The sequence below is a fragment of the Camelus bactrianus genome, chromosome 3 (genome assembly GCF_048773025.1).
Source record: "Camelus bactrianus isolate YW-2024 breed Bactrian camel chromosome 3, ASM4877302v1, whole genome shotgun sequence".
In the NCBI taxonomy this organism is placed as follows: Eukaryota; Metazoa; Chordata; class Mammalia; order Artiodactyla; family Camelidae; genus Camelus; species Camelus bactrianus.
Window position 1 is genome coordinate 93841371 of NC_133541.1, and position 13313 is coordinate 93854683.

At 32.4% G+C, this 13313-nt stretch overlaps 1 protein-coding gene across 5 annotated transcripts in view; it reads right to left on the minus strand.

Moving 5' to 3' along the window:
* KIF3A (kinesin family member 3A) overlaps window positions 1-13313 on the minus strand; it is a 200079-nt gene that overhangs the window by 171958 nt on the left and 14808 nt on the right. For all 5 annotated transcript variants that reach the window (XM_074360637.1, XM_045507830.2, XM_074360636.1 and 2 more), the window contains exons 4-8: window positions 13182-13266; window positions 5745-5850; window positions 1271-1410; window positions 661-858; window positions 121-295 (exon numbers count right to left, since the gene is read on the minus strand). In XM_074360637.1, coding sequence (XP_074216738.1) covers window positions 121-295; window positions 661-858; window positions 1271-1410; window positions 5745-5850; window positions 13182-13266 — 704 coding nt within the window. The remainder of the gene's footprint in view (window positions 1-120; window positions 296-660; window positions 859-1270; window positions 1411-5744; window positions 5851-13181; window positions 13267-13313) is intronic.

Here is a 13313-nt window from a genome sequence, read left to right on the forward strand (position 1 = left end):
TGCAGAAATATTCCTTTAAATATCAGTGTTAGAAGCCCAAAGAATTTTTAACAGGCAGTTTTTATTAGAACACCAGTTAAGCAACTTACTGGTAAGACTAATATTTTGAGAAAAAGTTACCTTCTTCAAGCTTTTTTTTCAGTTCTTCTATTTCTTTCTGAAATTGACGAAGCAAAGCATCCTTTGGATCTTCATTAATTCTGGCTTTATTTTTAATATTCTTAGCACGATTAGCATATCGTAAAGTACTGATGGTTTCATCATAATTGTAATCTGCTGGCCCAATATTTGCACACTGTTAAATTAGAAATATGAAACACTTTACACTTGACACCATTAAAATTAATACCATTATGAACATATATAATATGAATATATGAATTATGGATATATCATTATTAATAATATATCAGTATCAGTAATATATCAAAAAGAATTCTGGACCATATTTCCACTCTGGCCTTCTTACAAAAGAGGGCATCACCACACAGGTTTCCAAACAATACAATTACGAGCTACTAAATCATGATGTATTAAAAAATAACCATATATCTTAAAAAGTAACATAATAGTTTTTAAAATGTGATGAATACCAATTACTAGCATAAACAGGAAACTTAAATTTGCCTGATGATAGCTAAACCACCAGTTAAGTCTTACCATCATGGTTTTTGAATTTCCTCCTAAGGAATCCTGAAGAAGACGAGTCAATTTAGAGTTACGGTAAGGCACATGAGTGCTTTTTCCATCAACCAAGGCGGAAATTACATTACCAAGGGTGGAAAGCGAAAGATTGATTTTTGTAGCTTCTCTTAGGCGCTGTCCAGTAGCTCCAGTTTTTGCTTGTCTTTCTGAACCCTAGCAATAAACAGAGACAAAAATAAAGCTAAAACAAAAAACACCAAAGTTCAAAAAAAGTATTTTAACAGTAAAAAAAAATCTGATATTATACCTGGAATTCACTGCAAAATAATACTGGAAGGAAAGAAGTAGCTGAGAGTAGAGATGAAACAGGACTGGCATGAACTGATAAATGTTGAAACTGGGTGATAGGTACATGGGAAATCATCGTACGATTTATTCTATCTACTTTTGTATAGGTTTGAAATATTCCATAATTAAGAATAAGTTAAACATATACACAAGTAAAACTTAAAATTATATATAATCACTTCTTTTCACTTGAATTTCTATTCACTTATAAAAAAAAAGAAAAGAAAAAAGAAAGAAATCATAAGAGTTATCACTTAGGTAGCATCCTATTACTTACAGCAAGATCTACAAGATGGAGCTTTCCCATCCTCACATGCATGTTACCATCAACGCCTTTTTCACTGCATTCTATAGTAATTGTAAAGATGGCATGGGAACGGGAACTGTGTTCATTCATATTAGTTGCACCAACAGAACCTAAAATAAAAAAATTATTTAAAAGTATGTTAATATGGAATTCCTTTAAAAATAATATCCAGCCAAAAACCAGAGAGCATGGCAAAAACATAAATGGTTAGATGTATTTAGCCATTATTAGAAATTTCCCTGACAATTTATGTTGATAATCAAAAACCTGTAATTTTTTCCTATTAAACAAGTTTTTAGGATAAAACATTTAATTTCAATTCCAAGTATTACTGGCCTAAACAAATAACTAATTCACATAAAAACACATGTTAAATAATTTGAAAAATTACTGCTATTTCAGATGCTTCTACAAAGTGTTATATTCTGGGAATCTAAACCACAGGAATGCTTGCATGTATATACATCAGATGATACAAGGTTAGTCAGTGCAGTATTGTCTGCAACAGCAAGATCAGAAACAACCAATAGGACAGCAGTTAATTAACTAAAGAATAGTCACACTATGGATTACTAAACAGTCTGTAAAAAAAAATAAGGTAGATCTGAATGACATGGAAAGATACCAACAATATGTGAATGAGAGAAAAAAGACAGGAATATATAGTGTAATTCCATTTCTGTAAAAGAAAAGAATCCATTCAAAATATACTACAAATTTATGTATGCATAAATATTTTACATGAATATATCGTGCAAAGAAAAAGGTATGAATAAAGGGGGAAAAAAGTCTGTTTCAGTTTTTACAATAGGCATGTATTTTTTCTTTCCTTAGATTCCAAAGTATTTTAAAAGCATTATGTTAATTTTACCCAATGTCAAAACTATTTTCCTACTATATATTCATGTAGAACTTCTCCATGCAAGATGTGATTTTAGAATTTAAACATTAAAAGGATATTCTTCATTAGCAAAAGGCTATAGAAGTCATAACTAGGACATAAATTGCACTGATACAGTAAAGCCCAATGAAAGAAGGTAAAAGAAAAAATCAGTGAAAGAAAATGCAAAGATTTGTGACTCCATACTATATTTTTCTATTTTCTTTTAAATCAAATTATGAATTTATAAATTTTTCCAAAAATATTTTAAAAAACTAGTAAATCTTACACCACTTCAAATCATCTAATCAGTAGTGACACATATACATATTTCCACAGAGTAGTAGGTCTTATTTTATCTTCTGGTTTTTTCCACTTATCTCCTACATATATTTCCCTTTAAACATAACTTGAATTTTCACTAAAATTGATTTTGTTATTCTCTTACTAAGAGATACTTGGGATTATTTCTTATTTTAGGTCTTCATAAAGAACACTAATGTGAGTATCTTTGAGCAGACACCTTTCACTTTAGAGTTATATGCATGGGATGTATTTTCTAAACTGGAACTAGCAGGTCAAAGGAGAGGAATAGTTTTATGGCTGTGTGGTTATCAAATCAAACTGTAGCAGTGTTTTCCAATTTGGAGTGGGAAAGAACATGTAACTTGAAAAAGTCATTAAATATTTTAATACCTATTGTTTTTACACTATAAGTAAAGCATGCTATTTATGGATTGTGATTTTTCTACAATTCTGGTTGTGAAAATAAAGCAATGCAACACATATGCTATCAAAAGTGACTACACTGAACTTCATAATCCCTAAAAGAGAACAGCTTGCAGTAATCAAGTAGAATGAATGCTCCAACCTACTGACATATCACATAATGGAAATAAGACAAAGCACTTGCACGGTTGTAATTTTTGTCAAAATATTTACTTTTGTATAAAAAATTAAATTTTTATGTTTTTCAAGAAGGTATGAAAAAATTTACCCTATAAATATTCCTGCATGTGTATAAACTCATGTATATATAAGAATATTTACTGCAGTACTGATCATAATAGCAAGAGTGAAAGCAACCCAAAGCCAATCAATAAAAGACTGGGTAAATAAATTAGGTGGATCCATCCAATGAAATAACTACTATATAGTTACTTAGAAATGACTATACATGTACTAGTATGTGTTAATGTGAAATGATCTCCAAGATAACATTGTTAAGTGAATAAAGAATACTATTATCCGACTCATAAAGATAGAGAACAGGTACTCTCCCTAAAAACACACAAACTTGGGCACACATAGACTATACCAGGAAGGGCACCTGAGAAACTAACAGAGGTTGCCGCCAGGGATGGGAACCAGGTGATTAAGACACAAGGGTAGGAGAGAGACTTGTTTTTCAACACATACTTCTGTGCCTTTCAATTTTATACCATGTGTATGGATTACCTATGCAAAAAGACAATTTTTTAAAAAGAAGAATCATGATTTAAAGGCTGAAAAACACTCCCCTGCAGAAATATTAAATCTATTTACAATGATGCCCACAATATAAATGTATCTAACTATTTTACGTGTGCATTTTAGCTGCTAGGCAGGCTGTGTATTTGTTCATGAGATAAATGACTTATTTTCTTCAGTGCAAAACTATTTCTATACTATGACCACCTGTACAAAATAGATAGAAATTTTATATTTGTATCAATTTTTCATCTATTTTGAATAGCAGCTTTTATTGTCATATTTCCACCCTCTGCTATTTCCACTAGAGTTATTTTACTATATTTCAATGTGATAAATTTTGTATTTTTATGTGAAAACTTTTCTAGTTGACTATTTGTACTAATTGTTTAATTCTTGAATTCAGTCTATTTATTAATTAAGAGTATCTTTCTGTCTGCTATCTTAGTTCTTCAAATCTCCTTATCCTTTCATTTCTCTTGGAATTTTTTCATTTCCCTTCAACAAATGTCACATACCAAGTTAAATTAATTCTTGGGTAAAGCTAATGGAAGATTTTGGTCACTACTGTGAATGGATTCTATGTTAAAAAAATTTTTAAATAAAATAAGCAATACATGAACATATTCCTGGTGTAAAAAATTCAAAATACAAATATACAAAAAACATAAAGTGACATATACATATAGTATTCTAACATAAACATACAGTATTCTAATTCAGCTTTTTTACACATATATAAATGGGATGATGCAGGAGACACTGTGTTAACTAGCTTTCTTTTTCATTTAACAATGTATCTTGAAAATCTTGCAGGCCTCTACATGTACATTTAACCCATTATTTTTCTTACAGCCTCATTATAGTCTAGTTCACAGTATTTTTGTACCATAATTTATATAACCAGTATTTTATTGATATTTATAGTGTGTCAAACTTTTTGCTATCACACAGAGTACTGCAATAAGGTTTTCTGTTTTTGGTCTACACCTAAAAATATTTTTCTAGACTATATATCTAGAAATGCAGACAGTGAGTCAAAAAGAATGCATTCTTAAAACGTCAACAGATGCTGCTATCCTACCCTTCAAAAAAGCTATATCACTTTATATTCCCATCACCAGTGCCCATTTGTTTAGAGCCTCACCAACCTGGATCTCCCTTTATCTAAACTGATGGGGAAAATATTTCCCACTGTTGCTTTAATATGCGTTTTCCTTATTACTTGTGAAGTTGAACATCTTTTCATATGTTTATTGCTGTGTACAGTTCTTCGTAAACATATTCATATGTATCTTTTGCTCATTTCCTATTAAAATTTGGTCTTTTTCTTTCTATTACTTGGTTTATAAGAATGAAACTGATTTTTTCAATTTTTTGTTTCATTTCCTTGAGTTTGCTAGATTTTTAATCTAGTCAAAAAAACTTTTAAAAAATGATCATGTCTTGTGCTCTTACCTGTTACCTCTAGTCTCTGCTGTCAGCAGCTTCATTAGTACTGGGCCTGGGGCATTAGCAATATTGCTGAAGCTCTTTATTTAGAAAAAATGTGAAGTGATTTCTTGAAAGAATGCCATTTAATTTAATTTTATTTGCTTTTTTGGTCAACAAAAGGGAGGCACTATAGTGCCTGGTTAATGCTGACTAATGGTGTAGATTCAAATACTAACTCTTACTTACTAAATAGTATACGACCTTGGACAAATTAATTTAAGTCTCAGTTTCCTCAGTCACAATATAGGAATTTATTATCTTCTTAGTCCACTTTCAGGATTAAAAGAGATCATTCTCATAAAGCATTAGCACAAGCACTTACCATATAGGAAGTGCTCAATAAATGTTACAAAGAGACAGATACACAAGAGTCTCAAAGACATAGCACTATTATTAAGACACAAAATTTGGTCGGCATGAAAAGCAGTCTATCATATCTTCCATTCACAGATGCTTTTCACACAATATATAATCAAAGAGGCAGGATTTTTGAAAAATGTAAATACCCAGTCTTCACAGGCAAAATGCCACACCAGCTTTGCTTCTAAACCAGGCTACTCCAGACATAAAGGTTTAATCACAATTATGCACTATACTTACGATTTTTGTGGCCCAGTGTCATAATTCTATCCATGTCATCAGCATTATTTACCACATAAGCTGATAAATCTTTGATATAAACTCCCACATCAGGTCTTTCTTTAACCTAAAGAAAAAAACCATAAAACTTTTCACATATATCCATAATTCTCCCAGTTATTTACTAAATATCTACTATGTGTTGAATACACTGCTAGATAGTAAGGATACAGTGATAAACAAGGTAGACATAGTTTCTACACTTGTCAAGGTGGCAACGTACATGGAGAATATACAAATGAATAATTACACACAAAAATTATATTGGAATAGGAGGGAAAGAGTACATGCAAAAATCCTAAAATGGGACGGTGTAGAAACTAGGTTCTTTAAAAATTAAAAAACAACCAAAAAACAAAAGCCAGGTAAAGAGTAGAAAGCAAAGGAGGAAACAGGTGGGTTATCTAGCTATAGAGGGAGGTGGAGATAAGATTAAGCATAGTTATTGGTCTTTATTGTAACAGCAATTTGAAGCCACTGGAGAATTTCACACAGTGAAATAATCAGATCTATGGCATCCATGTAAAAATACTACCTTTCTGTAAGTAACTTTATGAGAAGTTTCACCAAGTTTGAAGGATGTATTTAGGATAGACTTATCTAAAATACAGACAGTATTTTAAATCTGTAAAATACAGAAAAAAATACAAAATCCACTTGTTCAGCATCTCCTTGAGCACTTCTGTCTCAGGGACAGCCCTGAGCACTTGCCACTAAGCGGGCATTGTGGCCCATGGTGCTTTTGATTCTGTGGTAAAGGAAACACGGTTCTGGTCCTGGTCTGTAAGGCATCTCTGGTTAAGTGGTGGAACCTCGCATATGATGACACCAAGGCATTCCTCTCTCACTGGGCTGCCTTGACTGGAATTTTACTTTTTGCAGGGGGAATGAGTAGGACTCGGTCATATGGTTTTGAACAGAGTGCCGCTTTAATTGGACTTTCCCTTCCGGGTGGAGAAGTCCCTTGGTCATCCAGCACCAAGAAATTCCCCATTAGACCAAGGCTCATCTGCAACACTGTCTGGAATGGCAGGTAGGAAACATTCCATTCTTGTGCTAGGGAATTGCAATCCTGAGACGATGCCAGATACTGATCTACCTGTCGGTAATGCCTGCCACGTGAAAGAATAATGGTTAATGAGAGCTCTGTTCAATCTTTTTGTCCCCCAGGGTATATTTTGCAAAAACTGGGAGATCTTCAGCTATGCTCCCATGAAAAGAAAGAAAATGATATTTTACTGTAACACCACATAGTCCCAATATTCCTGAGACTCTGAGGAATGATGGCCCCTCAGTGGCTCTTAAGACTCTAACACATACTCAACTAGAACTGTTTTGCCAAAGGGAAAGAAAATGGCATAAAATTCCTTATGTATACGCTTTTATACTATTGTATCAAAGTGAGTCTTCCAGAATTGGTTTGGCTTTTATCTTGGGTGTATGTGTGAGTGTCTCAGTACATGAGTTTGAATCCTGCTTTCTCTCCTTGATTTTGATCCTCCTTAGGGGATGCTGGCCCTGGTTTGGGAGGAGACCCCACTGAAAGGAGAGAAAAGAAATGAAAGAATTAATCATTCTCAGATACACCCCTGGTATTTACCCTCATTAGAGGGCCCTGGTCTTCACATTTGTTAGAGGGTCCTGGTAACCTAACTATGGTCTAGGTACAGCTGGAAACTCAAAGAGTAAATCTGGTAATGAGTCTGATTCAGAGGGGGCAAGTTTATCTAGAAGTGAGGCATGTAAATATGAGTAAGTAACATATATTACTGTCTATTATTATTTGTTTGTGAAACCTTAAAAAACTGAGTAGTGATGCTATCAAAGAATTTTTTCCTTAAGAACACCAGAATTTAATTTATGTAACAAATAGTTTATAAAACCAAAACAATGGATCTCAATGGGGGGGCAGTTACTCCCTTGCCCAGAATGTTTTAGAAATTTTGGGGGGAGTTTCTGGTTCAGTTAAGGACACTATTAGTATTCATAGGTAGGGGCCCGGGATACTAAACACCCTGAAATTGGTGGAATGATTTCAATGAATTGCACCATACAGTGCTGGATGTCAGATACTCATGGGTGAAAAAACAATTTACAATTCCCTGAATCTAGATCCTAACTCTATTTCATATATAAAGACAAAGTGCTTTTCCATAGGAACACATGAAAACTGAGGAAAGAACTACTTCATTCTGCTCAAAACTCTTATAAGGGCTAATTACTATTTTAAAAGACCATGTAATTGAAAGTAACAACTAAGGTGTTTAGATCACCAATATAGCATACCAGCAAGTCTGCGTTTGTAGCTGTTACAGTCATAATGATTATATATGCTTCTGATTACTTCATTATGTGGCTGAGTGCGGTCACATCTAAACTTTTATATACTGAAATACTAGCATTTAATTTTTTTAAGTACTTTTATTCTCTTTTATAATTGGGCAGTATATTGATATTTTTAAAATTCTGTGTGTAGATAGACTTTTATCATCTATGAATTTTATTTCAGGATAGTCAAAGGGGCATTACAAAATATATGTTGAAAGAAGTGGCATTGGGTCTAATTTGGTTCAGAACCATTGATAATACTTCCGGAGAATAAATCTGATCTAATTACTTGTACAAAAACGGAAATGATCTTTCCAAATAATTTTTATTCGAATAATCTGTGCAATAAAACAATAACTTTTAAAAGGTAAAAAGCATAGAATTAAAGTATCCATCAAAACTAAGGATGACAACTACCAAAAAAGAAACTTATCTCTACAATTGACCTACATATTATCATTACAGAATAAGTCTTCACTAAAGTCCAACAAACACAAATAATCCCTAAGCCTGTAATATACTGCTCCAAAAGCTCAGTTTATATCATAAACTTAAAAAGAAATAAAAAACAGCAAACATTTATTTAATAGTTTATTATGTGCCAAACATTGATTTTAACTTTTTGTACTTATTTGTTAATGTTGGCAACAATCCTATAAGGTAAATACTACTACTATTATTATTATTATTATTATTATTATTATTATTATTATTATTATTATTATTATTATTATTATATTATTATTATTATTATTATTCCCATTTTCATGCAGCAACATTAAGGCTCATAGAGATTAAGTAACCTGCTCAAGAGATCAGAGCCAGAATTTAAGCTAAGATGATAGAATCTCAGAAACCAATCTTTTGATCCTTAATCCATTCACTGGCCACATAAGCAAGTCAGGAAACCCCTCTAGTTTTCAGTTTTCATATGCACAAAATGAACTGTTTGGAGGAGTAAATGAAATAAAGTATGTACTACTACCATAATTTACTGTTCTGAATGCCCACTACCACATCATAAAAACATAGTAACAGCAGCTGCTGTTATTCTAAATGTATTCTACATCATTCTACCATGGTGGCTACTATTATTCTATATTCTATCCTACTGTTATTCTACATACATTATTCTCTAATTATTTTATGGACAATGCGATTCCAATCAAAATTCCAGTATTAATATTTTAAAGACTAATCTTTTATTTATGTTTGCCTCATATGCTAAAATATTAACATATCTGGCAATAATTACCTATCATTTACCACTTGACTCATTAAACCTGCTTCAGAAATTTATCCTCAAATATGCCTGCACACATATGAAATGTCAAATGTACAAGGCTATTTAGTATATAACTGTTTGTGACAGCAAAAGATCTGAAACAACCCAAGTGTTCATCAACAGAAGGTTGGCTAAATAAATTAAAATTACGTCTATACAAAGGATACTATGCAACTTTAAAAAAGGACAAAAAAAAAGAATGAGGACACTTTCTCCACACTGATATGGAAAGATTGCCACAAACCATTGTTCAGTGAAAAAAAGCGAAGTACAATGGGAGGAAAATAGTCTTTTCAATAAATGGTGTCGAGACAACTGGGTATCCATACGCAAAAGAATGAAGTTGGTCCTCTACCTCACAAGATATACAAAAAATTAGCTCACAATGAATGACCCAAATATAAGAGCTAAAACTATAATAAAAAACCTCTTAGAAGAAAACGAAGGCATAAATCTTTGTGGACTTAGATGAAGCAATGGTTTCTTAGATATAACACCTAAGTGCAAGCAATAAATCTAAACATAAATAAATTAGACATGATCAAAATTTTAAACTTTTATGTTTCAAAAGATATCAAGAAAGTGAAAGGACAATGCATAGATGGGAAAAATTTTCTGGAAATCATATCTCTGTTAACAAACTTATATCTGCAGTATATAGAGAATTATTACAACTCAGTAACCAAAAGAGAAAGACCCAATTAAATATGAGCAATGGATCTGAACAGAAATTTCTCCAAAGAAGATAAACAAATGGCATGAAAAGATGTTCAACATCATTAGCCATTAGGGCAATGGAAATCAAGCCCACTAAAATGGCTATAATAAAAGACAGACAATACAAGCGTTGAGGAGGATGCAGAGAAATTGGATACTTCATATATTGCTGATGGGGATGTAAAATGGCACAGCCACTGTGAAAACAGTCTAGCAGTTCCTCAAATGGTCAAAATTAGTTACCACATTATCTAACAATTGCATTCATTGATGTATAACCAAGAGAACTGAAAAAAATAGTTTGAAGATATTGCAGGTTCAGTTCCAGACCACCACAATAAAGTGAGTGACACAAATTTTTTGGTTTCTCAGTGCTTTTAAAAGTTACATTTACACTACACTATGCTGTAGTCTATTAAGTGTGCAAAAGCATTATGTCTAAAAGAAATAATGTCTGTACCTTAATTTAAAAATACTTAAAAAACTTTAGCATTGCTAAAAAGTGTTAACCATCATCTGAGCCTTCAAAAAGTCATCATCTTTTTTGCTGGCTGAGAGTTCAAAATATTCCAAGAATTACCCAGATGTGACACAGAGACGTGAAGTAAGAAAATGCTGCTGGAGGGGGAGGGTATAGCTCAGTGGTAGAGTGCATGTTTAGCATGCACGAAGAGCCTGGGTTCAGTCCTCAGTACCGCCATTAAAAACATTAATAAATTTAAAAAAAAGAAAGAAAGAAAAGAAAATGCTGCTGGAAAAATGGTACTGGACAGATCTGTTCAATGCATGATTGCCACAAACCTTCAATTTGTTAAAAAAAAAAAAAAACCCACAATATCCACAAAGCACAATAAAGTGAAGCATAATAGAATGAGGTATGCCTGTATTCACATAAAAACTTGTACAAGGAATGTTCATAACAGTATTATTCATAACAGACAAAAAGTAGAAACAACTCAAATGTTCAACTGATGAAAGAACCAATAAAATGTGGTATATCCCTAAAATGCACTGTCATTCAGCAAAAAAAAAAAAAAAAAAAAAAGGATCAGTATATACTACAACATGGATGAACCATGAAAAATTATGCTAAGTGAAAGAAGCTATTCAAAAAAGGGCCACACATTGTATTATTCCTTTAAGATACAACCAAAATAAGCAAATCTGTAGAGACAAAAAAAAAGGTTAGTAACTACCTAAAACTGGGAAAATTGAGGAGTGGGGTTGGAAGGTGACAGCTAAGTGGTATAGGGTTTCTCTTTCCGGTATGAAAGTGCTCTAAAATTGGTTGTGGTAACAGATCCACAACTGCATGAATATATCAAAAGACATCCAGCTGTATACTTTAAATGGGTAATTTGTATGGTATGTAAATTATATCTCAATAAAACTGCTAAAAAAAAAAAAGAAAGAAAAGAAACACTGATTCATGCTAAAACCTGGATGAACCCTGAAAACATTACACTAACTGAAAGAAGCCAGACATAAAACACCACAACTGTATGATTCCACTTGAGATGAAATGTCCACAATAGGCAAATCCAGAGAGACAGAAAGTAAATTACTGGTTACCAGGAGGCAGGGGGAAGGGGGAATGGGGAGCGACTTCTAAAGGGCATGGGGTTTCTTTCTGGAGTAATGAAAATGTCTAGAATTAGAACATTAGAATGGTTGCATAACTTTGTGACTATTCTAAAAATCAGTAAACTTTACAGTTTAAAAGGATGAATTATATCTCAGCTTAACAATATAATGAATATGAATCAGCTACATTTGTCAGTTAAAAGCATAACGTACCAATTGACAAATTTTGTGATTATCAGATATTTACACATGTAATTTCACACCTCCCTTTTCTAAGATGCCGGATGAAAGCAGTCTTTGGTGAGAACTTATTACCCAAAAGTACTCAAACTAGAGTTTCTCAATCAGAAAGTTTAGTTTTTCCTTCAGGAAAAAGACAGAAAACACAAGCATTTGTGATGACATTCATGATTAGTCTTAATACCTGTATTTTTGACACTTTAAAAACTTCTGACATCAATTTTGGAGTACTCTTGGGCATTCATACCAGAGAATAAAAAGTTATTTTGACATAAAAAAAATCTGTGTTTGAATGTTCATAGTTGCTTTATTCACAATAGCCCCAAACTATAAATAGCCTAGATGTCCTCCAACAGGTAAATGATTAAATAAACTATGGTATGTATATACACCATGCAATGCTACTCAGTAATAAAAAAGAATGAACTAATGATACATGCAGTAACTCAAATGGATCTCTGGGGAGTTATGCCAAGTGGAAAATAGTCAATTCCAAAAGGTTACATATTTTATGATTATATTTATATTATATTTTTGAAACGTCAAAATTGTATAACTGGAAAGGAGATTACACATTGTCAGGGGTTAGAGATGGGTACAGAGAGGCGCGGTCACAAAAGAGGTGGATGTGGTTATAGAAGAGCAACATGAGGCATCTTTGAGGTGGAACTGTTTAGTACTTGATGTGGTAGTGGATTTATCAATCTACACATGTGATAAAACAGTATACAACATAAACTAGTACAAGACAAACTGGGCACATTTGAGTAAGATCTGTGAATTGTATCAATACAATGGCTGTAATACCGCATTACAGCTTTGTAAAATGTTACCACTAGGGAAAACCGTGTAAAGAGTAATTAATCTCTCTGTATTATTCAACTGTATGTGAATTTACATTTATCTCAATAAAAATTTTAATTTAAAAATATTACTTAAAAAAATCAATACATACAGTATGCTACTTTGCAGTAAAGTAAAATTATATTTGTTTGTATTTACATAAAGAACACTGAAAGGATACTGAAAGTAGTTATCTTAGGGTGGGGAGAAATGGGGCAAATGAAGTAGGAAAAAGACTTTTCAATGCATAAATGTTAAAAATATTTTTTTTTGAACCGTGTCATCATATTACTGGGCCAAAAAATAAGTAAAACACTAAAAGTACCTTCCGTACAAAAAAGACCTTAATTTTGTACACATTCTATTGTTTTGGAAAGTACTCCAGTTTCAATTATCCTTACCTCTAACCTCTGTGTCTGATCCTTGCCCAAAAGGTCACGAACTTCTTCGTTATATATTTCCAAATAAGACACTCGAACCAAAAATCTGCAAATAAAACATGATTTTTTAAATATTAAAAACAGTTAAGTATT